Source organism: Macaca fascicularis, chromosome 1 (assembly GCF_037993035.2).
Source record: "Macaca fascicularis isolate 582-1 chromosome 1, T2T-MFA8v1.1".
Classification (NCBI taxonomy): domain Eukaryota; kingdom Metazoa; phylum Chordata; class Mammalia; order Primates; family Cercopithecidae; genus Macaca; species Macaca fascicularis.
The window spans coordinates 189070603-189097411 of record NC_088375.1 but is presented as its reverse complement, the minus strand read 5'-3'; the positions used below and the strand labels follow the sequence as shown (position 1 = coordinate 189097411).

The 26809-nt window shown below is 44.2% G+C and overlaps 2 protein-coding genes across 19 annotated transcripts in view; both read right to left on the bottom strand.

Annotated features, from left to right (window-relative positions):
• Positions 1 to 412: 412 nt before the first annotated feature.
• CCDC17 (coiled-coil domain containing 17) lies at positions 413 to 4340 on the bottom strand. Of its 12 annotated transcripts, none has more exons than XM_005543523.5 (13): positions 4023 to 4340; positions 3866 to 3940; positions 3526 to 3748; positions 3268 to 3430; positions 3060 to 3143; positions 2857 to 2975; positions 2549 to 2656; positions 2212 to 2330; positions 1974 to 2071; positions 1617 to 1820; positions 1239 to 1449; positions 1059 to 1169; positions 413 to 787 (listed from the first exon to the last, which is right to left on the bottom strand). In XM_005543523.5, exons 1-13 carry the CDS (start codon positions 4194 to 4196, stop codon positions 629 to 631), a joined length of 1848 nt encoding a protein of 615 aa, XP_005543580.3. In that variant the 5' UTR covers positions 4197 to 4340; the 3' UTR covers positions 413 to 628. The 12 variants fall into 12 exon arrangements, 11 of the variants coding, with proteins under 11 accessions (XP_005543580.3, XP_005543581.3, XP_045227825.2 ...); XM_005543524.5 differs by having other exon boundaries at positions 3526 to 3721; XM_045371890.3 differs by having other exon boundaries at positions 1059 to 1449.
• Positions 4341 to 6900: 2560 nt separating this feature from the next.
• The window catches only part of GPBP1L1 (GC-rich promoter binding protein 1 like 1), a 61946-nt gene continuing 42037 nt past the window's right edge, over positions 6901 to 26809 (bottom strand). For 5 of the 7 annotated variants that reach the window (XM_045371872.3, XM_045371868.3, XM_065523327.2 and 2 more), the window contains 7 exons: positions 21790 to 21862; positions 20390 to 20583; positions 13578 to 13718; positions 12974 to 13132; positions 9893 to 10017; positions 8992 to 9094; positions 6901 to 7819 (listed from right to left, as the gene is read on the bottom strand). In XM_045371872.3, the coding sequence (XP_045227807.1) occupies positions 7667 to 7819; positions 8992 to 9094; positions 9893 to 10017; positions 12974 to 13132; positions 13578 to 13718; positions 20390 to 20583; positions 21790 to 21862 (948 nt within the window). In that variant the 3' untranslated portion in view covers positions 6901 to 7666. Of the gene's footprint in view, positions 7820 to 8991; positions 9095 to 9892; positions 10018 to 12973; positions 13133 to 13577; positions 13719 to 20389; positions 20584 to 21789; positions 21863 to 23624; positions 23745 to 25079; positions 25207 to 26809 lie in introns of those variants that run through there. The other 2 variants (XM_074008096.1, XM_074008095.1) reach the window with 2 other exon arrangements.

Here is a 26809-nt window from a genome sequence, read left to right as displayed (position 1 = left end):
GCCGGGCGCGGTGGCTCAAGCCTGTAATCCCAGCACTTTGGGAGGCCGAGACGGGCGGATCACGAGGTCAGGAGATCGAGACCATCCTGGCTAATATGGTGAAACCCCGTCTCTACTAAAAATACAAAAAACTAGCCGGGCAAGGTGGCGGGCGCCTGTAGTCCCAGCTACTCGGGAGGCTGAGGCAGGAGAATGGCGTAAACCCGGGAGGTGGAGCTTGCAGTGAGCTGAGATCTGGCCACTGCACTCCAGCCTGGGCGACAAAGCGAGACTCCGTCTCAAAAAAAAAAAAAACCAGTGGAAACTAGTGGGAATTTAAAGTTCTTTTAGTTGGAATTAAAGAATGCCCCCTAGTCACCTTTCGGAGAACTTTGTAAGTGCCAGACAATATCATAAATACCTGAAAAACTCATTTAATCCTTAGCCTGTTTTATAAAAACAGAAGAGGTACAGAAAAGTTAAGGACTTATGGGAGGTGGTAAAACTGTGGTTGGAGCTCGTATTCTGTACTCAACTGCTAGTTGCTTCTAGACCCAATGTCAGAACATGGAGTAGTAAAAGCTGTAGGTCTGGAAATAGGCCCCAGTCCTGTGCATGTTCAGATGCTCATCCCCACATTCACTTGGGTTCAGAAACTCACTGGGGGCAAGTCAGAACTGTGGTGAGGGCCCAAACCCTCATCTCTATCCTTGACTCCACTGAGGGGCTCTTCTGTACGAGGTGGGGGATCAGCAAAGCCAGATGTGGGGGTGAGGAAGTTGGCTTCCGGTGAAGATGTGCTTGACACCTGTGGAACAGTGAGAAGGCAGGTTTTGAGCAAAAATGTAAAGGTTAAGCACACAGATTGTGGAGTTAGGCTTCCTTACAGTCTCAGCTTACTGTGAACCAAGTTAACCTGGTCCTGCTTTGATTTCCTTATCTGTTACATAGTAGGACTTCATAGAGATGTGAGGATCAAACAGAAAAGCATTGGTAATGACTGGCATACAGTAGTCAATAAAGGCTGGCCACACTGGTATGGGTAGCTGTGGTGTCCCTAGCTGCAGCTGGGCCCTCACCAGAGGTGGGTACTGGTACTCATGGGCACTTGCTGGATTGATCTCTGCCAGTGTCTGGACAGCTGCATCTCTTGCATTCACCAGCCGCAGAAAGAGCTCAGCCTGACCTGCCTGAGGAGAGATGAAATGGTATTGCACTTGTACCTTGCTGTATGCCCAATCCCCACCCACCACACTCACCTGAGGAATCCCATTCAGCTGCCTGAGGCTAAGGCTGGGGTCCAGAGGAAGGGCCCGAAGTGGGAGGCGCCAGCGGCCGCTTAGCACCCGCTGATCTTGGTCAAATAGCCCAAGTGAGACCCAAGCCTTTGGCTGTGGTGCCCTAGCCCATGCCAGGCCCTGCCAGACCTGCAGCTCACAGACCAAAGATACTGATGGTGAGGGTGGCAGTCTGTAGAATAACCAAAAAGCAGTGTCGGAAGCCAGAGCTGCAGTCCCTTCCTAGGACTTAGCCCTTTAGAGCCAGTGGCCTCTGTATACAGATGAGAAAACTTAGTAGAATGATGGATAAGCCTTAATTGTGGCAGAGTACCAGAGTCATGATCCCCACCTACTGACCTGGGCACAGGCTGCCTGCTGGCAAGGATAGCACAGTTGCCCATGGGCCCAGGAGCAGGAGGTGGGGGCAGGCAAATGGCTGGGGGCAATGCTGTGGTCCCTCCTGTATCCTGTCCGTCGCGTGCCAAGTCAGTCCTTAGTTGCACCCAAATCCAGGAAGCCTCAAGGCCCCGCAGGAAATCATAGAAAATGACCAGGCCAGCCCTGGGGAACACAAGTCTTAGCACAGAAACACCCAACTCCTTTCAACCTCTCTCCTCTCAGGCAGGTTCCTAACCCTATCTGGCCCTAGTGGGCTCCCTTAACCAGCAGTGCTGGCCAAGTCACAGAGGATGTGAAAAGTGGCATGGGCCTCACCCAGGATCGTAGGGTGCAGGGCCCAGCACGTCCGATGTGGGTTGGAGGAAGTGTGGGTCCAGGCCCAGGTTTCTGGTCATTGTTCCAGGAAGCTGTGGCTGTGGGGAAGATAGTTGACTCCTCCAGAAGGCCTTTTAGCTGCCCAAGTTCCCCCAACTGCTCAGAGCAGAGCTGCCCGCAACCTATTCCCCCCTCCACCCAGTGTCTTCACAGCCTTTCCCCCACCCAGGAACCGAACCTCCGTGAAGCCTGGAAGTGGTGGCAGTGGTGGTGCCACTGGCGGTGAGAGGAGTGGGGGATCTCTCCTCCCCTTCGGTTGTAGGCTGGCACCCCACAGGAGTCGCAGATCCCGGGGCCCTAGGAGCAGAAGAAGAGTTAGGGTGCCCCTAAGTTGGACAAAGCAGGTAATTAGCTGAGATACCCACAAATGGGTTGGCGGAGCCCTGAGGATACAGGGACACACACGTGCAGACTAGGGGAGTCATAAACACGGGACTTGTTCCCCATGCACTGGCTGCCTGAGCCAGGCCTGCTGGGGAGAGGTGGGATGGGATAGGGTTGGGGTGCTCACTGACCCAAGGCTGCCTGACTCCGCTGCATTTGCAAGGCCAAGATTTCTGCCTCCAGGCGCCGGTTTTCAGCCTCCACTACTGGAAGCTCCCCTGAGGTGGCACCTGCCCTTCCTGCAATGAACAAGTGTGACCTGTCACCTTTGACCTCTGGTGGCTGGCCGGGTCCAGCTGCAAGCAGCTCTCCAGCGCTAAGGCTCTTCAGATAAGGCTGGACTTGTCAGCTCACATCCTATCCACAGCCACAGACCCTCCCTCGAGTTCTTTTCTCCTCCCAAGACTGACCACCGCTGCCAAGAGGCCCTCCTGCTCACCTCTGCGGGTCTGCGACCGCTGCAGCTCCAGTGCAGACGCCTGCACCTGCAACTGCCATATCTGGCCCAGCACACCGGGGTCCCGACCTCCGTCTCGAATGTAGGCCTCCCGCAGGGCCCTAGGGAATGGGGAACAGGAAGGCCATCTTTCCAGAACTGCTCAGCGCTTCGTCCCATGCCCATCTCCAGACCCCGGCCCTCACCCGATTTCGGCAGCCAGAGTTCCCGGGTTGGCCTTTAGCACTGGAGAATAGAGTTTTGCCTTTCGCCCGGAGCTCAGCGGGTTCCTGGGGTGTCAGGCGACACGCAGGGGGACGGTAACGCATCAGGGGTCCGGAGCTCCAGCCAGCCCGCCGGCCCCTCCCACCCCGGAGCCGCATGTTCTGGGGTTCCGCTTCGTCGGGGTCTCACCCTGGCTCCGCCTGCAGCTCCTGAATGCGGGCTCCCAACACCTCTAGAACTCCCCGCGTCCTACCGGCCTCAGTTCGTAGTTCTCGAATCTCCTGCTCCAGGCCGAAGAGGCGGGATATCCCGCCCCGCGTACAGGCCACAGCTTGGAGGCGCCGGCTCAGTTCTGAGGGAATGCGGGCCGAGTCAGAACCGGCCGAGTCACAACCGGCGTGAGCAAGGCAGAGGAGGTCCTTGGTCCCCGCCCCCCATCTCCTTCACCCTGGCCGCGTCGCTGCAGGGCCCAGCTCTGCGCTTCCGTCTCCGCCACGCGCCTTGCGCGAGTCCTGAGCAGCGCTCGCAGCCGCTCGCTGGGGCTTCCCACCGCCTCGGACATGGGACTCTGAGGGCGCGCCTCGGAACGTGTCCAGGACCCAGCGAGCACCCTGGGGACCTCTGTTATCCAGGGCCGCATTTCCTGTAGGGATAGCCGCAGCCACTGCACCTGGAGGTAACAGCGATCCGCGATCTCTGTGTGGGCAGAATCTGTCCCAAGTATGATCTACAGGTTTGGGGAAGACGCTCAACGTTTTGAGCCCTGGGGAAAGGTAGGCAGCTGTACCTCCTCTGTTAACCTCTTTAGAGCAGATTTACTGGCCTGCTGGTCTGGGAGGCCCTGGAGATCTTGTGGCACAACCTGGGGACAGGGTGTAGGAGGATGAGGAATTATAAAGGTCCTGCTCCTTTGAATCCCCACCCATGGCCATGGAGGCCCTTACCGCGGCCCCTTGGGGTTCAGTGGCAACTGAGGCCTGTGCTCCAAATGTCTTCTCTTGGGTCGGGTGGCCAATGCAGAAGCGCTGTGTGTGGGTGGCTAACAGAGCTGAGGAGCAGAAAACCATGTCACAGGTCCCACAGGGCAGGAGCGCTGGCTCCCCAGAATGGGAGTCCATGGGATGGGACCTGTTTCCTGAAACAAGTCAAGACCTGCAGAAGGGATCAAGGGCAGGGGAAAGGCAGAGGAGGATGAAAGAGACAGAAAGCCAGAGGCCGAGAGGAAAGGCCAGGTCTGTTAGGTCTGCCAGATCTTCAAGTTTGTTTGGTGAGAGCCTTAGCTCCCTGGAGAGCAACCACAAGGCTGGGCAGGTCAGGAGAATGGGTGGGGACACCTTGGCCATTTGGGAGGAGCCACTGGCTTGAAAAAATGTTACAAAGTCTGAACGTGGGCAAGTCTCTTAACTGTAGCTTGGTTTCCCTATTAACAGAGGAAAAAACAGTTGCCTCCTAGAGTAGCTGGGCCCTTATCACTCCATCATTGGTCATTTAATAGCCTCTAAAAGGCAGGCATCATCTTTTTCATTGCTGTACTCCTAAGTGGACGTAAGTAACAGTTTGTACCATTCTGCAATCCAGAGAACTACATGGTAAAGGAGGCACACTGACCTTTCCAGCATTCTGCCTGGAAACCACATCACACCAGAGATAGCAGTCTTTCCCTAACTCGCATTCCCTGATTCCTCGTTTTTCAGCTGTAGACGGAGATAATCAGCACAGCCCAAGAAGCTGTGGGTGAACACAATGAATCTATCAGATGAGGGAGTCAAGTCCACAAAGAAACCCCTTCTCTCCCAAGATTGGCCAGAAGCCAGAAAGGCCCTGAACTGTTGGTGAAATTCTTCACTCCACTCCCACTCCCAAAATATATGCAGGAGCTCTGAGGTGATCACATATTTCTTAAGAAACCCCCTTTATTTATTTATTTATTTTTGAGACGGAGTCTTGCTCTGTCACCCAGGCTGGAGTGCAATGCAGTGCTCACTGCAAGCTCCGCCTCCTGGGTTGACGCCATTCTCCTGCTTCAGCCTCCCCAGTAGCTGAGACTACAGGCGTCCGCCACCAAGCCTGGCTCATTTTTTTCTATTTTTTAGTAGAGAGGGGGTTTCACCATGTTAGTCCAGGATGGTCTCCATCTCCTGACCTCGTGATCCACCGCACCCGGCCAAGAAACCCCTTTTCTTAACAAGACAGCGACTTAAGACATTTCCCAACACAGTACCTAAAGTCGAGGTATGGCCCACCAGCAGCAAGTGACAAAGTGTTCAAGGTTATGTCATCTCAGTTCAGCTTCATTCCAACTGACACCAAGAGCACATTTTTAGAAATATGTTCTCAGAAAACAAGTAAATGGCAAAACCCAAATCAAAACCTACTTTTCAACAGCTAAGTTTGTCCCGATTTTCAGTGGTTAGACTTTTGACTGTTTGACTTTATAATGGTGCAACAGCGATAGGCATTTGGTAGAAATACTACTACCAATCCCCCCATCCCCAATCAAGAGACAGGGTCTCACTCTGTCATCCAGGCTGGATTGCAGTGGTGCCATCATGGCTCACTGTAGCCCTGACCTCTCTTGGAATCAAGCAATCCTCCTGCCTTAGCCTCCAAGGAAGCTGGGACTACAAGCGTGTGCTACCAGGTGGACCTGGCTATTTTGTTTCTGTTTTTGAGATAGAGTCTTGCTCTGTTGCCCAGGCTGGAGTGCAATGGTGCGGTACAGGCTCACTGCAACCTCTGCCTCCTGGGTTTAAGCAATTCTCCTGCCCCAGTCTCCTAAGTAGTTGGGATTACAGGCGCCTGCCGCCACGCCTGGCTAATTTTTTTGTATTTTTAGTAGAGATGGGGTTTTGCCATATTGGCCAGGCTGGTCTTGAACTTCTGACCTCAGGCGATCCACCCACTTCAGCCTCCCAAAGTGATGGGATTACAGGCGTGAGCCACCATGCCCTGCCGGACCTGGCTATTTTAATGTTTTTGTTTTTTGTAGACAGGTCACTGTGTTGCCCAGGCTGGTCTTGCACTCCTGGCCTTTTCTTAGATCACTGTCTATTCTCTCTCCCCTATGGGGCTGGGCACTCCTTGCATCCTCAGAGCCTTGCACAATGCCGGGGACATACAACAGGGGCTTAGAAAGTATTTGTTGAATGGGCCGGAGCAGTGGCTCACGCCTGTAATCCCAGCACTGTGGGAGGCCAAGGCGGGCGGATCACGAGGTCAGGAGATCGAGACCATCCTTGCTAACAAGGTGAAACCCCGTCTCTACTAAAAACACAAAAAATTAGCTGGGCGTGGTGGCGGGCATCTGTAGTCCCAGCTACTTGGGAGGCTGAGGCAGGGGAATGGCGGGAACCCGGGAGGCGGAGCTTGCAGTGAGTCGAGATGGCGCCACTGCACTCCAGCCTGGGCGACACAGAGAGATTCCATCTCAAAAATAAAAATAAAAAAGAAAGTATTTGTTGAATGAAAAAACCTGCTTCCTTCACTAGCCATCCGGCTAGCATCGTCCAACTCTCCCCCAACCCCTGCTCCAAGTTCTTATTTAGTAGGAAAACAGAATAGACTTCCCTTAAAATATGTATACTGGTAAATACATGGGCACTAAAAAACAGTTTCAGGGAAAAAAAAAAAAAAAAAAAACTTGGTTTCTGACTTTATTAGTGGTAATTTATTGCACAGGTTTTTCTGCATCAAAAAAGTATCTGCTAAAAAGAGAACAGTTGTGTCTGAATTCACATTTCCCCCCAACTTCTAAAAATATTTCCCCTAAAAAAGAATCCACTCATTTAATTTTAAAGAAAATATACTTCTTACACAAGACAATCCAAACTGATGCAAAATATTTATTCCAAGTTAGTTATTTTATGCAGTAGTTTCCCCCTCGAGACTTGTGATAACCACATCTTTTAAATCTGTAAATAATGTTATCAAAATAATCTTAATCTTTGAAATCTCACAAAAATTTATATTTTACAATCCACCCTGAATATCAAGGCTGCAAGATAACACAACATTTCCTATATCCAAATATTTTACAGCTGTACCCAAAAAGGAAAAAGAAAAAAAACAAAACAAAACAAAAAAAACAACCAAAAAAACCACGTATGCTTGGTTAAGGGCTAAAGTTACCCGAGCAGCCAAAAATAAAATAAAATATCCAAATTATTAGCATTAATTTAATACAATTATAACTTCAATAGTCACTTTGTCATTGACAATGATTGCTTGAGCACAGGGGTGAGTGCCCTAAGGGCTGGTAGTAGAAGCTGTTGTTGCAGACCGGTGTCTCCTCTTCCCTGCACTGCCAGCTCCTACCTGTGCATCACCCCATATATACTGGGGGTGTGTGTGTGTGTGTGTGTTTAAAAAATCTGTCCCACCACACAAACTTCTCTCTATTAAGCAGATAACAGGGAAGAACAACAACAAAAGCGAAACAAGCCAATCGCTCTCTCTTTGGGATACGATTATTTCTCTTGTGAATGAAGTATTCAACAACATAAGAAAAGGAAAAGAACGATTTCTTTTGTATACTCCCTAAACACACAGAGTTTACTGGGTCAAGATTTAACTGTGAGCATTTATATGCCTACTTCCAGGCATCGTCATCTGATGTTTCACTGCTACTGGTTTCGGTATCTGAGTCCTCAAACTCTGCTCTGCAAGTGCTTCTCCAAGGGGAGAACAGGCTGGAACTGCGGCTCTGCAAGAAACCATTCTTTCCAAAGCCATTTCTTCTCAGCTATGGTTAGCATGGGAGAGAAAGAAAAAAGAAAAAATTGTCCATGACTGCACTGACTCATGAGCCCTGGGAAAGGCCAGGCCTCAATTCAATTCTAGGTGGAATGTGGGATAGGGGGTGCTTCTAAGAGACCCTCTGAGATCTCTTATAGCAGTGTTTTTCAAATTTTAATGTACGAGTCATCTATGCATCTTTCAAAAATGCAGATTCAGATTCAGTATGTCTGGGATGGAGCTTGAAAGTCCTTTTTCTTTTTTTTTTTTTTTTTTGGAGACGGAGTCTCGCTCTGTCGCCCGGGCTGGAGTGCAATGGCACGATCTTGGCTCACTGCATCCTCTGCCTCCCGGGTTCAAGTGATTCTTTTGCCTCAGCCTCCCAAGTAGCTGGGATTACAGGCGTGCGCCACCAAGCCTGGTTAATTTTTGTATTTTTAGTAGAGATGAGGTTTCACCATATTGGCCAGGCTGGTCTCGAGCTCCTGACCTTGTGATCCGCCTGCCTCAGCCTCCCAATGTGCTGAGATTACAGGCGAGAGCCACTGCGCCCAGCCATAAGTCCTTATTTCTAACAGAGTTCAGAGTGGCAAGGTCTCTTACCAGCTTGTGCCATGCCCATTTTAAGAACTTGGCCAATTGTACTTTGTGCTGTAAATATATGCCACCAGAAGTTCAAGGATTTTTATAGAAACCCCATTTGTCTTGTTCACCCTAGGATCTAGCAGTGTTTTATTCAGAGAAAGAATCCAAGCAACTGCTGGATAAACTGACACAAGCTATTTAGCTTCTTAGCTCTGGCCAGAGGACCAGGAAACTACAGTGCAGAACAGGAAGCAGAGGAAGGTGAACCTGCTTCCTTAAAGACCAAGAGCTCAGACCATAACTCTGGAACACAGCCTTGTGGTTCTGATAAGGAGTTAGAGCTGTGAGGATGAAAGAGTATACTATTTTCTGGAATCTGCTAATAACTGACACTTGGTTTTTGTATCCAATACTGGGGATCCTTATTTCCCAGGCAGATTTAGGAGCCCCGCTACATTTCTACTAAGGTAATTTTCCCACCCCTCCCAGATCTTTCTCTCACATTAAACTAGGGCTCCCTCAGGGCAAGGACTGTCTGGACTCCTTATTCTCCTGGTTACTAACTGGTCTCTAGGAAGAAGGTTTACAACATACCTGCTCTGTCTTCATGTGGAACTCTTTGAGCTCATCCTCTGTGAGGGGAAGGCAATTCTCATCGTTTTCAGGATATTCTTGCCATCCCATTGCTTTCAATAACCTGGTGGATGCAGAAGGACAGGTAAAGAGAATATGACATCATCAAGCCTAAGTGAACAGCCCATCTCTTTTCACAGAAAACTTTTCTACCCAGGGACAACGGATGTTAAAGGAATTCTGTTTTCCTCCCTGTGGGACAAGCTTTAATTGTGGCTACTTGGGTGCCTGTAAATAAATGGAGGCTCTTCACAGTTGAGAGAGGAAGAGCTACAGAAGAGACAGTAGAAGCAAAACCAAGGCAGTGTAAAGAAGAAAGAGAGCACTTGCAAAATCTGGCTTTTTTTGGTGGCGGGAAGGAGCCTCACTCTGTCACCCAGGCTAGAGTGCAGGGTGCAATCTCAGCTCATTGCAACCTCCACCTCCCGGGTTCGAGCCATTCTCCTGTCCCAGCCTCCCTAGTAGCTGGGATTACAGGCACACACTACAATGCCCAGCTAATTTTTGTATTTTTAGTAGAGACAGGGTTTCGCCATGTTGGCCAGGCTGGTCTCGAACTCTTAACCTCAAGTGATCTACCCACCTTGGCCTCCCAAAGTGCTGGGATTACAGGCATGAGCCACTGTGCCCGGCCTGAAGTTAAAAATATTAAAGTATTGGAGAGTAGATTGTGGAAGAGATGGCTGGGTTTGTGACAGAATGTTTGATGGGCAACAGGCTAACCTGGGGCATACAAAGAGAACAAGTTATGATTGGGCCACTTCTCTCTGTATGTGGGACTCTATCTGAGATATCTTCTCCAGTATGTTCAAGGTCCTTAAGGGTCAGACACTGCATGCCCTGTGATGTTCTCCTCACTTACCTGTGCTCTGCTTCTAGAGAGTGTGAGAGAACCTCCCCTTCTTCCACTACAGGGAGGGCAAGACCATTCTGATGACAGCCGTCCTCCTCATTTTCCTTTGGTTCAGGTGTGCTGTTGTCCTCCAACTGCAATGAGGAAAAGGAAGGAAGGACACACTTGGTTTAAGGTTCCTTTGTGGTAATATAAGCAACCTACAAAATCAAGGATTCACAACCCAGGAAAGTGTTTTCCAAAAGACAGCCTCAGCCCATAGATTTTTTCCCCATTTACAAATGAGGACCTGCTGTATCAACAAGTCAATTTATAAACTGATTCTAAAGTTTTAATGAAAAGGCAAAAGATCCAGAACAGCCAACACAATACTGAAGAATAAAACCAGAGTACTGATATTACCTGACATCAAGACTTACCACAAAAGCTAGAGTAATTAAAACACTATGGTAAAAGTGCTCGTAAGAGGTGTAGGGGGGAAAGTGTGGTACTGGCAGAAGATGACAGAAATAGTCCAATGGGACAGAACAGAGAGCCCACAGACAGACAACTGATCTTTGACAAAGGAAATACAACGGAGAAAAGATAGTCTTTTCAACATTTGGTGAGTGGAACAATTGGACACCCACATTTAAAAAAAAAAAAAAAATCTAAACAAAGACCTTACAGCCTTCACAAAAATAAACTCAAAATGGGTCACAGACATAAATGTAAAACACAAAACTATAAAACTCCTATAAGGACAACATAAGTGAAAACTCAGATGACCTTGGGTATCACATTTATTTATTTATTTATTTATTTATTTATGTATTTACTTACTTACCTACCTATTTTTTGGAGATCAAGTCTCACTCTGGTGCTTACTTACTTACTTACTTATTTTTTGGAGATCAAGTCTCACTCTGTTGCCCAGCCTGGAGTGCAGTGGCATGATCTCGGATCACTGCAACCTCCGCCTCTCGTGTTCAAGTGATTCTCATGCCTCAGCCTCCCATGTAGCTGTGACTACAGGTGCATGCCACCATGCCCGGCTCATTTTTGTGTTTTTAGTTGGAAAGGGGTTTCGGCAGGTTGGCCAGGCTGGTCTCGAACTCCTGACCTCAGGTGATCCGCCCACCTCAGCCAACCAACGTGTTGGGATTATAGGTTTGAGCCACCATGCCTGGCCTACAATTAATTAGGTTGGATTTCATTAAAATAAAAAAATCTCTGCTTTGCAAAAGACGCTGTCAAGACAATTAAAAGACAGTGTAGTTGCTCACACCTGTAATCCTAGCACTTTCGGAGGCCAAAGGTGGGAGGACTGCTTGAGTCCAGGAGTTTAACACCAGCCTGAGCAACATAGCAAGAAGCTATCTCTGTAACAAATAAAATATTAGCCAGGCATGGTGGCACAAGCCTGTAGTCCCAGCTACTTGGGAGATTGAGGCTGGGGGATCGCTCGAGGAGGCGAGGTCGAGGCTGAAGTGAGCTGTGATCATTAATGCCACTGCATTCAGCCTGGGCGACAGAGTGAGACACTGTCTCAAAAACAAATATGGCCAGCTGGGCATGGCAACTCATGCCTGTAATCCCAGCATTTTGGGAGGCGGAGGTAGGTGGATCACCTGAGCTCTGGAATCCGAGACCAGCCTTACCAACATGGTGAAACCTCGTCTCTACTACAACCAAAAACATTCCAGAAAATAGTACTCTTTCATCCTCACAGCTCTAACTCCTTATCAGAACCACAAGGCTGTGTTTCAGAGTTATGGTCTGAGCTCTTGGTCTTTAAGGGAGCAGGTTCGCCTTCCTCTGCTTCCTGTTCTGCACTGTAGTTTCCTGGTCCTCTGGCCAGAGCTAAGAAGTTAAATAACTTGTGTCATGTGGTGGCGCATGCCTATAATCTCAGCTACTTGGGAGGCTGAAGTAGAACTGCTTGAACCTGGAAGGCGGTGGCTGCAGTAAGCCAAGATTGCTCCACTGCACTCCAGCCTGGGCAAGAGTGAAACTCCATCTCAAAAAATAAAATAATACAAATAAATAAATAAATACATATGGCCACGTGTGGTGGCTTATGCCTTTAATCCTAGCATTTTGGGAGGCTGAGACAGGCAGAACACTTGAGGCCAGGAGTTCAAGACCAGCCTGGCCAAAATGATGAAACACCATCTCTACTAAGAATACAAAAATTAGCTGGGCATGGTGGCGGATGCCTATAATCCCAGCTACTTGGGAGGCTGAGGCAGCAGAATCGCTTGAACCCGGGAGGTGGAGGTTGCAATGAGTCCAGATCGCGCCACTGCACTCCAGTCTGGGTGATAAGAGCGAGACTCTGTCTCTAAATAAATAAATAAGAAAGAATGAAGAGTCAAATCATAGACTTAGAGAAACTGTAGTCAAAGACACATCTAATAAAGGACTATGAACTAAGATATAAAAAGAACTCTAAGAACTCTTAAAACTTAGCAATAAGAAAACAGACAACCTCATTTAAAAATGGGTGAGAGACCTGAACAAACACATCACCAAAGAAGATACAGATGGATGCTCCACATTGTATGTCATCATGGAAGTGCAAATTAGAACTACACACCTATCAGGAGGGCCAAAATCCAGAACACTGATAGTATCGAATACTGGTGAGGATGTGTAGCAACAGGAATTCTCATTTACTGTTGGTGGGAATGCAAAATGGCACAACCACTTTGGAAGACAGTTTGGTGGTTTCTTAACAAACTAAACAAGCTCTTACCAAATGATCCAGCAATTGCGCTCCTTGGTATTTACCCAAAGGAGTTGAACTTATGCCAACACAAAAACCTGCACATGGATATTTACTGCAGTTTTATTCATAGTTGCCAACACTTGGAAGCAACCAAGATGTACTTCAATAGGTGAGTGATTACTAAAATAAACCCGAATTTAAAATTTTTGCTGAAAAAAGGATTAAACTCACTTTACTATGTGGTCTAGAAGGCAGTTACACCTACAGACATTATCTCTGTACATTTAAAAATCTTGCCACATCTTTATCCTTTAAGAAGAACTCACATAGGTATCAAAGGACAATTCCTAGGCTACCCCAGAAAAAGCCGATGCTCTTACATCTTCCAGCTTGTCACAGTCTCTGTTCTCTGAGAAGTCTCCATTCCGGTCATCCTTCAGAGTTTTCAGGAACTCACTCTTCCTGTCGGTGGTTCGGCGGGTCAACTTGGTCAGACGAGAGGAGCTGATCTCAATTGGAGGGGTGGTGCTGGAGGGACTCTGGGCAAATACCACAAATAGGTTTCTCCCGACAGCAAAGAACAAGAACTGGGGTTCTCTTCTACTTAGCACTAACTTCAAGAATCTGGTAGCCTATTTATCACTCTGTCTTAAACCAAACAATTCTTTCATTTAAGCAGACTTCAGTTTTGCAGGATTTATACAGTTAAGAGTAGCTGGCTTACATGGCACCTCTTTGATCTTTCTACAGACACCAGCAGAATGCCAGTCTAACATAGGATGCCCCTGGTCCACCACAGGGCACCCCATTTAGCCACTGCCACTGCCCACTTTTGGATGCTAACAGAAAACATCAATAAAGAAAGTATTCTCAGCTAAATATAGCTACAAAACAAAGTGTCACAGCTATACATATTACACTTGTTATCTAAGTGAACAGGAAACAGCAATTTCAGAAAAAGACTCCTGCTTTATCTTCACTCACCTCTTTGGGAGAACTCAGAGCTGCACCACTAGCCAGTACCACTGGTTTGGTAACAGAGATTGGACTGGTAAAAGCGGACTCCCGGCTAGAGGAAAGGGATCCTGACTTGTGCTCCATCCTGTTAGCTTTCCATGCATTAGGCTACACAGGATGAAAGAACAAATCAGTCAGAACAAGCACACAAACAGAATCTCAGCTTATAAAATCATAAAGCAAAGAGTGAAATGTTACATGAGAACAAGTTTCCAGGGCTTAACTGTCTTAACATGTTTGGGAAGTGTGCAACCTCTTTTGCAGGTGAGGCACTTCAAGGAAAATGGTAGATGGGATACAGAAGAACCATGGAATATTAATAGTGGCTTCCCAAAAAGAGGGCTCTAGTTCAATGAGTTTGGGAGGTGCTAGGGTGAAAAAAGTTCAACAAGCTTTTTACTGGCAATTTCTCAAAGCACTTAACTGCACATAAGAATGTGAGAAGCAGTTGGCCAGGCACAGTGGCTCATGCCTGTAATCCTAGCACTTTGGGAGGTGGAGGAGGGTGGACCACAGGGTCAAGAGATCAAGACCATCCTACCTCACACGGTGAAACCCTGTCTCTACTAAAAATACAAAAAATTAGCTGGGTGTGGTGGCGGGTGCCTGTAGTCCCAGCTACTTGGGAGGCTGAAGCAGGAGAATGGTGTGAACCCAGGAGGCGGAGCTTGCAGTGAGCCAAGATCGTGCCACTTTACTCCAGCCTGGGCAACGGAGCAAGACTCGGTTAAAAAAAAAAAAAAAAAAATTTGAGAGGCAGTTACGTAGCCTTTTCCAAATGTATTGAATCCCAAAACTTTTTTTAGTAGTGTTTGTTTACTTTGGATGTAATCCTGATAGCCCACAAAGTGTCACAAAACTGCAGCTTTCCAGGAACTCTGATGGCAATAGGCTAGTTCCAGGCCAGGGTGGCTATTGTAAATGGTTGAACAATCCTGATTTATTTGGTCTGGAGGCCCATCTACTCAACTCTGCAGGGTCTGGGCCCATTCTGTCACTCTGGCCATAACCCCAACTATGATGGACAGCTGGAATACTGAGTTACCACACTGTCTGAGGAGACCAAGGAAGATGTGGCAAGCCAAAGGAGTGGTACTGAAGCAAATGAAAACCTTCCAACTTACTTCCAGAATGAAACACTTAGAACTGAGGACCTCCAGGACAGAGGGGGCCTGAGTGAAATGGATTCCTTTCCTGGTTGCTTTCTTGATTGATGGGTATTAAAAGAAGACACAATAATAGCTTTAGGAATGGAATTAACTTTACTATCTACCACGTACCAGGTGATGGTCACACAGTTTTATTTAATTCTTAAACCAATCAGGAATAATAATTGTTATGCTGACTTTTAATAGAGAATGACACTGACGATAAGAAAGGTACACAATTTGTTCAAGGTTATTCAGCTAGTAAATGAAACTGCCTTTCCACTATCCCAAAATGCCTCCAAAAAGAACAAGCAAGCAGATAAGAGAAACAATGATCCAACCAGAATGAAGATTAATTTTTTTCTTGCATTGATAAAAATCTAAAGATAGTTGCTTGTGTCAGGTTAACTCTCAAAGATGATTTGTGGCTTCCCCTGAGTTGTAGAGTCACCAGATGTCCTGTCTTTAAAACAATGTCAATTCAGAGCACAGAAACACTTGGGTTTCTGCCATAGTAGTACAAAAGATTTACTCTGTTACATAAAACAGAGTATCTACATCTCTGCTAATTTTATTTCAACTTAATTTTCAGTAACTTAAACGCTATGGGATAGCTAGACTACCCCCTGGAAAAATCATTATGTCCCACACCGGTTTTTATTAGATGATTACATATGTAAAAGTCCATTAAAGTGAATTGTATACCCAGTTTTCTTGTTGTTGTTTTTAAAATGTTCTCTCCTTTTCCTCTAATTTCCGAACCAACCCTAGCTTGCTCCACTTCAAATGCTGATCTTCTTCTACTGGACTAAAAATCCTAAAATCATTGGGCTCAAACTTTCTCCTACCTCCTCTGCCATTTGCTCCTCAAGTTCAAAGGAACTTCCTCCTCCCTTTCTAGCATTATTTGTTCTCTTTCCTTTTGGGTTTATCAAATTATGCTAACCCACCTTACTGAAATTAGGAAAAAAAGGCCAGACTTCTTATTTTCAATCTTATATACCACCTTCTTATTGCCAAACTTCTAAGTCAGTACATGGTATCTTTCACTCGCTCATTCATTGCTTACTGCTTAGTTCCCTGCAATACTCACCTTCTATCCCCAATTTTAGCAAAACTCTTTCATAAATAACCAAAACTTTGATCCTTATATTACAAAGGCCAGCTCTAAAAAACCTATCTTCTTTGGGAAATGTGATACTGCTCATTACGAATATTTTCTGAACCTGTCCCTTTTTCCCTACTTGATTTCCTGATGCTTCACTCTCTAGGTTCTCTCTTTACCTCTTGAGTTCCCTTCTTTTCAATGGATGTAAGAATACTAGCATTCTAGCTTCAGTACTCTTCTTCTGTAATCTGTTAAACTAGGTGAACTTCATTAGAAAAAGCATTACTTATAACTGTTTCAGGTAAAAACGTTAAAATTGTGTAGATAATAAGTAAAATTGCATCTCTACCTACTTTAACGTCTCTCCTGTTCTTTTTATACAGGCTTCCAGGAAGTCTTACTTCCACATACCAGCCACTTACCATCCACTTCCACATACCAGCCACACTGAACCACTACGGTTCCTTTACTCCAAACACACCATATTCTGCATCCAGTTTCTGGGTAACAGGTTCCCTCTGCCGAGAATGCCCTACCTACTTGCTTTCTAACGAACTACTGTACTACTGTTTTTAAACGTCCACTTACTAATTAGGATGTTTCAAAAATTATATTCCAAGTACTTGCTCCAATTTACTGTCGAGAAAAGTTTAGCAAAATCTAATAACTTGCTTAAGATCACAATCCTAAAAAGTGTCACAAAGATTTCAACTTAGTTAAGTTTGAGTCAAAAGACTAAATTCTCAACTTCCTCTTCTATTCTTCATCCTTCGAGAGAGGAGGCACTCTGGAACAGTAGAAAGAGCCCTGGTTTTGAAGTCAGATCTGTGTTAAAAGTCTGACTCTATCACTTATTAGCTATGTAACCCTACAGTATGTCATTTCTATATCCCAGGATTAAAGGAGTAAATGCTTTAACATGTGTAAAAAGCCTAACCAAGCAACATAGTAAAATGTCAACAAATGGCAGTTCTCTTTCCTTTATCACGTATTTGAACCCCAGTTATCCATAAAGATTTTGATGACCCTCCCCAGGCAGAGAAGAACAATTTTTTTTTTTTTTGAGACAGAGTCTCGGTCTGTCGCCCAGGCTGGAGTGCAATGGCACCATCTCGGCTCACTGCATGCTCCACCTCCTGGGTTCACGCCATTCTCCTGCCTCAGCCTCCCGAGTAGCTGGGACTACAGGAGGCACCACCACGCCTGGCTAATTTTTTGTATTTTTAGTAGAGAGGAGGTTTCACCATGTTAGCCAGGATGGTCTCTATCTCCTGACCTTGTGATCCGCCCACCTCAGCTTCCCAAATTGCTGGGATTTCAGGTGTGAGCCACCACACCCAGTCAATTTTTTTTTTTGTATCTGTTTCTTCACTAGACAGTAAACTCTTTGGGATTACAGGCCAAGTATTATTTTGTGCCTGTAGTGACATACAGTGTTTACTACTCAGATACTAAGTATTGCTAATGTTTAGATAAAATGAATGGATAAATCAACATCTGCTTATTAGTTATCTTACCTCTTCCTCCCTCTAACATCTTATATCCTAGGTACCCAGAACCACAATCACATTTCCTGAAACCTGATCTTCCATCATTACCCTAATTTCCCAGGGAAGAATGTCTTGTTTTCCTTTTGCTGCCTAATTTGCCTCCCACTATCTGCCATTACCACCTCCCTTCTCTGCCAACCGTCACCATCCTCTTCAAGCTTCAAGAGCAGCAGCCTTCATATTAGTTTTCCAATCTTCATTCTACCCCTGACTCACAACAGGGCTAAAGTGATCTTAAGTTTTGTGTCATAATTTTTATCCTTCTCACTTTTTTAACCTTTTGATATATGAGATCCTTGAGGACACAATGACATTTTCTTACTCATTTTTATATTTTCTGTAGTCCTGCAGAATGCTTGCAGACATCTTAAAGTAACACTCAAGAAAGTCTTTATAAACTCTCAAGAAATGGGACAAACATAAGGTGTGCTGGCAGGTTGGTAACAATAGCTACCATTTACTGGCACTTATTATATGCCAGTTTTAGTTATTTCATTAAATTTTCTCATTTACTCCTCACAAAAAAACGTTGGGTATTACAATGTCTATTTTATAGAAGAAGAAACTGAGACTGGGAAGTGAAGAAACTTGCGCAAGGTGGTAAGATGAAGGTGCAAGGTGGAATCTATCTATTCCATAGCCTGGCAGTTAACTTCCGTGCTCGGCTGTTTCCTTCTTTGTAATAGTTGCTCTCTTCACTTGAATTCACATTCTTTCCCTTCTACATCAGAGGAAAATAAACCCTACATATCCTAAACCCTTTTCAAAGATAACTGTACTTGTCAATTAGTTTTATTCCCACATATTTCTTCTTGGCCAATGATCTTTAATCATCTCTTCTCTTCCAAGTACAGTTCAAGTTGCTTCCAGTGGCTTCTTCTGACAGACTTCCTCATCCATTCACTTATCATTTTCACCACCTATATTCTACCTAGTTCCTTTTACTGTCAAGGTTAAAAGCTGCCACTACCTTCACATATTTCCAAAAGCCCTTCTTTATTCCCTAAAAACATCAACTCAAAAGTCTCCTAAAATAATCACTAAGGCTTTTTTTCAGTTATTTTCCTCAACTTGTTACCCCTGTTGCTATTACAAACTCACCCACTTGTATTTCTGTGATAGTTTACCATTTTTTTCTGAACTAGTTTCTCAGTACTATCCCATTCTTTATTCCTCTTCTTCTATCATCTTCTATCGTCTTCTCTTGTATATCTAATCTACCTTGAAAACTCCAATCATTATCACTAGAATAATAATTCCCAGTGAATTTATTCAAAGGCAGGGCACAGTGGCTCACGCCTGTAATCCTAACACTTTGTGAGGTCAAGGCGGGAGGATGGCTTGAGCCCAGAAGTTCAAGACCAGCCTGGGCAATATAGTGAGACCCCAATCACTATTATAGATAGATAGATTAGATAGATAGATAGATAGATAGATAGATAGATAGATAGATAGATAGATAGATAGAAAGAAAATTATTCAGAGAGAATGGCATACACCAGAATAATTTCTTCCCAGGTAAGAGAAAAAAGAGGCAGTAAGATGCAAAAGATGGATTAGAGTTTTGCTATGAGAAACTTCACAGGCCTCTGCTTAGTCTACACACTGACTATAGGACTAGCAAACTATGACCCATGGGCCAAATCTTGCTCGAGGCATTTCTGTATGATTCATGAGCTCATATTTATTTTTACATTTTTAAAGAGTTGGAAAAAAAAGAAAAAAAGCAACGTGTAACAAAAATCATGTATATCAAGCAAAGCCTAAAATATTTATCTGGCCCTTCATAGAAAAAAATTACCAATCCCTGCCATAAATGGTTTGGAGCCACTGAAGGGATTCAGGAAGGAATGTGATATATTCAATTGTTTTGGGATGATCATTCTGGCAGTTCTGCAGGACACACATAGAGACATGAGAAAATAGAAAGGTATACTACAATAGTAAATGTGAGAACACAAAGTCCTGAACAAGGAAGGACAGCATAGAGAGAATAACAGGGACTTTGTAATTCCTTGTCTGAGGAGAATGACTAAAGAGGAAAAGAGAAGAGAAGTAGCCAAGGTAGTCAAGCTGAGTGATCAGATGGATGTTGTTGCTATTACTGAAAACCAGAGGGGCCAGGTGTGGTGGCTCACACCTATAATCTCAACGCTCTGGGAGGCTGAGGCAGGAGAATTGCTTGAGGCCAGGAGTTAGAGACCAGCCTGGGCAACAAAATGAGATTCTGTCTCTACAAAAAAAAAAAAAAATAAATAAATTGCTGGGCATGGCCAGGCACGGTGGCTCACGCCTGTAATCCCAGTACTTTGGGAGGCTGAGGCGGGCAGATCACGAAGTCAGGAGATGAAGACCATCCTGGCTAACACAGTGAAACCCCGTCTCTACTAAAAATACAAAAAAAATGAGCCAGGTGTGGTGGCAGGTGCCTGTAGTCCCAGCTACTCAGGAGGCTGAGGCAGGAGAATGGCGTGAACCCGGGAGGCGGAGCTTGCAGTGAGCCGAGATCGCGCCACTGCACTCCAGCCTGGGCGACAGAGCGAGACTCCATCTCAGAAAACAAAACAAAACAAAAAACAAATTAAAAAGCCAGGCATTATGGTGTGCCCCTGTAGTTCCAGCTACCTGGGAGGCTGAGGTCACACTGAGCCATGATTGTGCCACTGCACTCCAGCCTGGGTGTCAGAGTGAGACCCTGTCTCAAAAAAAAAAAAATAAAAAAGGAAAAAAAGAAAGCTGCAAATCAGGAGAAAGATTACGAGGTGATGAAGCTAATGAGTATGAGAGGTCTACTAAAAATCCAGCTGGCAGGAGTAGAGTCTGGATACAGAGTACAATACTATACATATAATAGGTACTAAATGGATATCTGGTGACTGACTTGGCAAGAAAAAACAAATTTATTAATTTTTTTCTAATTTATTCCCAAACCTCTCTTGTACAAGGTTCTTACACCTTGATTCTAAATCATACCTTAGAAGGAGGTGGTACAGGCTTAGGAACCAGGTTCTTATAGACACTTGGAACCATGGATGACAGTTTGTTCCCATTTGCATGGTGAGATCCTGGTGAGGTGAATGCAGCAGAGAAGGCAGCAGCAGGATCCTCTTTGGAAACTTTTTTGATAACTAGCATCTTGGAGGGTTGCTTGGCACTAGGTGGGTTTTCTGTGAAGTACAATAGTGGAGAGACAAAAGAATATAAAACCTGTTGTGTAACATGAAGCACAGTTTATACAAAGGCCTTAGTCAACAAAACAATTGACAGTTGAGACAGAGGCATTAAACATTCCCTAGTATGCACTTAATACTCTCAAAAGTGAGATTACTCAGGAACTGTACAAAAAAATGCAGCATACGAGGAACTTGATACTAAATTTATAAATCAGCCAGGAAGTCCAAAGATGTTAGCAGTCCTTCAGGGGCACAATATGTCTGATGTACAGTGTGATCAGTCAAGCATGAACAAAACAAGAATAAATCCAAGGGCCAGGCACTGTGGCTCACGCCTGTAATCCCAACACTTGGAGGTGGTGAGGTGGGCAGATCACTTGAGTCCAGGAGTTCGAGACCAGCCTGGGTTGGCAAACCCTGTGGCAAAATGCCATCTTTACAAAAAATACAAACATTAGCCAGGCATGATGGCGTGCGCCTGTTAATTCCAGCTACTTAGGAGGCTGAGGCAGGAGAATCGCTTGAATCTGGGAGGCAGAGGTTGCAGTGAGCTGAGATTGTGCCACTGCACTCCAGCCTGGCGACTGAGTGAGACTCCATCTCAAAAATAAAAAAAATAAAAAGTGAATTAGCAATGTTAATTAAAAGTTACTTTTTATGAACGTTTTCTACTTAAAATCTGCTTCCTTGTTGGTCACGGTGGCTCATGCCTATAATCCTAGCACTTTGGGAGGCCAAGGTGGGTGGATCACTTGAGGCCAGGAATTCGAGACAAGCCTGACCAACATGGTAAAACCCTGTCTGGACTAAAAATACAAAAATTAGCCAGGCGTGGTATAGTCCCAGCTATGGAGGTGGAGGCTGCAGTGAGCTGAGATCATGCCACTACACTACAGCCCAGGCAACAGAATGAGACTGTCTCAAACGAACAAAGAAACAAACACCACCACCAAAACAACTGCTTCCAAATTCAGGGTTCTATAAGCTCTCAGCTGTATTGTGACTCCACTACCATGGTAACATTTCAATTGTGTTTGGGGGTTGGGAGGCAGAGTAACCTGCTACAGTAGAATGCTAGTTACCATGGGAAAATGCATGAGATGAGAAACAAGAGATAAAAAGAGATAAGGAATCTCTGCTCCTCTCCCTGCTAAGAAAAAAATTTTAAGTTGTGCCTTTAAAATGGCAAAATCTACCTACCCCATACTCCAGAAGGTGTCCCAATAGGTCTGCATGGCTGATTCTGTTTGCCAGCTTCTGGATTCAAGGAGGGCTAGGAAAAAAGGGATATGAATGGTTGATACAGAAAGCTGATCATTTTGGTACTTTTCACAAAGTATGGAACCTATCAAATAACCTATCAAATAATTACGTATTAGCAGCACTTACTAATTTGACACTGTATTCAGAATTATAACAAACAGAAAATGTCAAAATGCAAAATCAATAGGTATTGTTAATCTTAATTTCTCCTGAGTTTCATTTCCTTTGATATAAGGCATTTCATTTATTTTAAATAAACAGACTAAATGTGCAAATTCCCACTTTCCTGTAGGATATGTATGCCAAATAAGGAGACACTGAAAGTTAGATGAACAAGAATGTGGATCATTTTCCTCAGATTAAAGGAGGACAATCTGGTCAGTGAAATGTATAGTATTCACTGCATTTCTAAGACGGGTGTAGGGTAGGGGCAGACTATATGCCAAGGACTGTGCTAGAAATACAATAAAGAGTCCCTGTCTTCACACAGGTCACAGTTTCGCTATAAAAACTTGTAGACAAGTTAAGTACAATAAAAGGTTACAAGGATGATGAAAAAAATTCATATCAGGGAAGAAGGAGTAATCACGAAGAAACGTCAATTCTACTCGAAAGATAAGTGCTATCAGAAAAGGTTTTACTACAGGTGATTTAAGAATCCTTAAAGATAAAAAAAAAAAAAAAAAAAGAAGCCTTAAAGATAAATTCCAAAGCTGGAAAATGGGTAATTCCAAGAACAGAAAGCATTAAAAAGAATATTCAGGTTTGCAAATAGTTCAGCATGAGTAGTGCTAGGGAAGGAGGGGACCCTTATGTGGGGAAAGAGATATCTGGCAAAGTAGGCCACGAGCCAGTTTGTGGAGGATTTCTTAGGGGAGATTAAGTTTTATTCTACAGGTAATGAGGATCCATCCATCTTTCATGCAGAGTTAACAGGATCTAATTATCAATTTACAACCGTCACTCTAGTAGCAGCCTGAAGGATGGATCTGAGGGGTTTAAATATCAACTAAAAGACCATTAGGAGATCAATTCCATAGTCTGGGAGGGTAATAAAGGCAAGAGAAGTAGAGAACAAGATAAGGAAAAGGGCAGGGAAGAGTTAAGAGCAACAGACTAGACTCAATAACTAATTGTATGACACTGCTGTCCTAACCCAAACTTTACAATCTGGTAACGGGGTAGGAAAATGGCTTTATTTTTTTTTTTTTTGAGACAGAGTCTCACTCTGTTGCCCAGGCTGGAGTGCGGTGGCATGATCTTGGCTCACTGGAACCTCCATTTCCCAGGTTCAAGCAATTCTCCTGCCTCAGCTTCCCGAGTAACTGGGATTACAGGTGCGCACCACCACACCCAACTAATTTTTGTATTTTTAGTAGAGACAGGGTTTCACCATGTTGGCCAGGCTGGTCTCGAACTGACCTCAAGTGATCTACTCGCCTCGGCCTCCCAAAGTGCTGGGGTTACAGGCGTGAGCCACCATGCCCAGCCGGAAAATGGCTTTTCAGCACAATTGCCTGTGAACATTATACAAACAACAAAAGGACACCCAGACTCCACTACAGAGCTTCAGAATCAGAATCTCTAGGGGCAGGGCCTCTAGCAGGTAGGTATTTTCCAACCAATCAAGGTAAGAACCACTACAATAGGAGAACAAGCACAAATGCAAATGAAACTACCAACTCTCTATATAAGTGGACAAATCAGTGACAGATTTTGAAGTACAGGTTAATACATTCCTCTAGATGGAGTAGTAGAGGCAGAAGCAGTACCCAGTCATAAAAGCTGTGGTTGTTTCCTTGTCTCATTTTAACAGGCACGTGTTCTTGGTCATATTGCATCCAGGGTTCTCAGAGACAATGCTCCTATTTATACAGTATCTTTGATCTCTTTCCACTGTTTTAAAAATGTACAGTTTTAAAACTTTTAAAAATAGTAAAATATAAACAGAAAAAAATATAAAACAAACGAATAAGTTAATGAGTAAAAGTTCTTTTAAACACTACATGGTTTAAGCAACATAACATTACCTGCCAAACCAGAAAGACATTACAAATCTCATTAGAAAAAAAAACAAAAAATACTCTTATGGTGATCACAGAATTTTTTTTTTTTTTTACTATCCAACTGTGTCTCCCTTGACACTATAGTTTTGTCTCCAAAAAACAATCTCAACTTTTAATCTACTAGGTTTTAGAAAATCTTACGCCTCGGCATTTTCTATAAATTGGTAGTTGTTTCTAGAGGTTACAGAATCCTTAGTGGTTTTGTATTCTTCCATTAGGAGACACACACATAACACGTGGTTGTGCTTCTTTTGGTTATGTTGGCTGACACTGACGCTCACAGCCTAAAACTGTCAACTCAATACAAGATGCAAAAACAATGATCTAATATTACAATTCTTTATAAAGTAGTATACTTCCATAAATAGGAACTTTCCCTCATCTATTTGGCAATTCAACGGTACAGTTCATATAGAAAAATATAATACATGCTTGTTCCTAAGGTGAGGCAGGCATTACTGTGAATTCACAGATTTAAATCCAATTTGATGTGATTCAACCCTCGCCATTATTATCATTAACTGATGCATAAAACTATCCCATGTTTGGCCTGTGGAACCCTCTTCAATTTGGCTTTTAAATCCTTTTGTTACAACCCTAGTAGTTCTTTAATTACTTCTTTGCTATCTAGTTTGAAAAAATATTCCAGACTCTTCTTTTAAGTATGCTGTCTGGATAAACTATTTCAAGATCACAATCTGAGCAGTAGAGTCACTCATTGCTATGGGGTTGTTCATTGGTCCCATGTCTTTTCAGTGGACAGAACCGCCTAGAAGAATGTATTTTTCACTCCAAAGCTAAAATACCTCATAACTTATTACTGATATTCCCAATTCAAACTGAGTACCCTTGTGGATTTTACGGAACATCTATTTTATGTTTTTATTTTCTTCTACACAGAATCCCGATTTTCAGGCATACAAAGGATAGAATATCATATTTAATTGCTTTATCTCATATGACGCACAAGTTTCAGAATAGCAATGTCAGTATTTCACCAGTTACCAAAATGTTTTTTTTTGGACATGTTCTCCCTATCTTTCCACTTTAAAAAAGTTATACTATATCCAGATTGTCAGATCATATAACTATCACATGTGAACTCTCTTTTAACCCTCATTTCATCTTAGCTCTACAATTAACCATACATTTAATACATACCACCATTCCTTTTGTTATCATCTTTCTGGTTTGTCAGAAGCTTGTTCTTTTTTTGTTTGTTTTTGAGACGGAGTCTCGCTCTGTCCTCCAGGCTGGAGTGCAGTGGCCCGATCTCAGCTCACTGCAAGCTCCGCCTCCTGGGTTCACGCCATTCTCCTGCTTCAGCCTCTTGAGTAGCTGGGACTACAGGTGCCCGCCACCGCAGCCAGCTAATTTTTTGCATTTTTAGTAGAGACAGGGTTTCACCGCGGTCTCGATCTCCTGACCTTGTGATCCGCCCGCCTCGGCCTCCCAAAGGGCTGGGATTACAGGCGTGAGCCACCACGCCTGGCAGAAGCTTGTTTTTTAATAGTTCTCAGGAAAAGTCTTGGGAACAATATTCCAAAATTTTTTTTTTTTTGAGGCATTTTATTTGTAAATATGTAATGCATCCCTAGAAACAAAATCCAAGGATTTTTCCCTCCAGTGTGTTTTCATCTTGCTTCTTCACGGTCCGTGACACCAGTTAAGGTTGTCAATATGATGAAGTCAAACTGGTGGGATAGAAGCAGATTGTTCTGCCGTTTTTCTAGATCTTTGAGTTGCACATCAAAGCTGGGGCTCTACACTTGTTTAGCCTGCCTGTGAGGTTCACAATTTTCCCAGCTCTGTAATCATCAATGATTTCAAATTTGCCAATGTAACAATGCTTCATCATCACAGCTAGAAGTTGGACAATGACTTTGGAGCATGGCCTAATAAGAACCCGTTGTTTGCTGCTCTTTTTGGCACTGGTGATACTCTTGAGAGCATGAGGTAGGATGTTCACACGCACCACTGTGACAGCGCGAAACAATGGCGGAAAGAGCAATATTCCAAGAACTTACACACTGATGTTTGTCTGTGGTCTTTATAACTGAACATTAGATTGACAAAGCACAAAATCTCTGGCTCACATTTTATCATAATTGTTACTCCATTTACTTGTTATAAAGCTTTGCTGTCACAGTCTATCTGGTTTTCTTTCTTTTAACAACTCAGTCTTTATGCCTGAATGGCTAAAGGATATCTTTTTTTGTTCTAGTAGTCTGTAAGAGTATATTTTAGTCGTCCTGACTGTCCTTTCAATTTGTAGATTCAAATCTAAATGTATTTCAGAAAAATGTTCTTGAATTATACTTTTCAGTATTTTTTTTTTTTTTTGAGACGGAGTCTCGCTCTGTCACCTTGGCTGGAGTGCAGTGGTGCGATCTCAGCTCACTGCAAGCTCCACCTCCCGGGTTCACGCCATTCTCCTGCCTCAGCCTCCCGAGTAGCTGGGACTACAGACGCCCACCACCACGCCTGGCTAATTTTTAACTTTTTAGTAGAGACGGGGTTTCACCTTGTTAGCCAGGATGGTCTCGATCCCCTGACCTCGTGATCCGCCCGCCTCGGCCTTCCAAAGTCCCGCCCGGCCACTTTTCAGTATTTAAGCTATTCCTTTATTTTGGTTTTCGTTCTGGGGGTGGAGGTGCGAAGATCCTATTATATATCTATATTAGATCTTTTCTGCCAAACTTTTTTCCCCAGTTTTAATTTCTCATCTACGTATTTCTCCTTCATTTAAAAAATTTTCCTTTCCTGTCTTCTAATTCTTGAAAAAATTAGTATTATTCTCTTTATACTTTTTTTTTTTTTTGAGACGGAGTCTGGCTCTGTTGCCCAGGCTGGAGTGCAGTGGCCGGATCTCAGCTCACTGCAAGCTCCGC

Excerpts from the sequence above, each read along its gene's own strand:
- CCDC17 (XM_045371888.3), bottom strand. The coding sequence starts at position 4,196 with ATGGACTCCCATTCTGGGGAGCCAGCGCTCCTGCCCTGTGGGACCTGT. Across the intron at positions 2,331-2,548 it reads GCGGAGTCAGGCAGCCTTGG|GGCCCCGGGATCTGCGACTC; the intron begins GTCAGTGAGCAC and ends TTCTGCTCCTAG. Across the intron at positions 1,450-1,616 it reads AGCAGGCAGCCTGTGCCCAG|ACTGCCACCCTCACCATCAG; the intron begins GTCAGTAGGTGG and ends GTTATTCTACAG.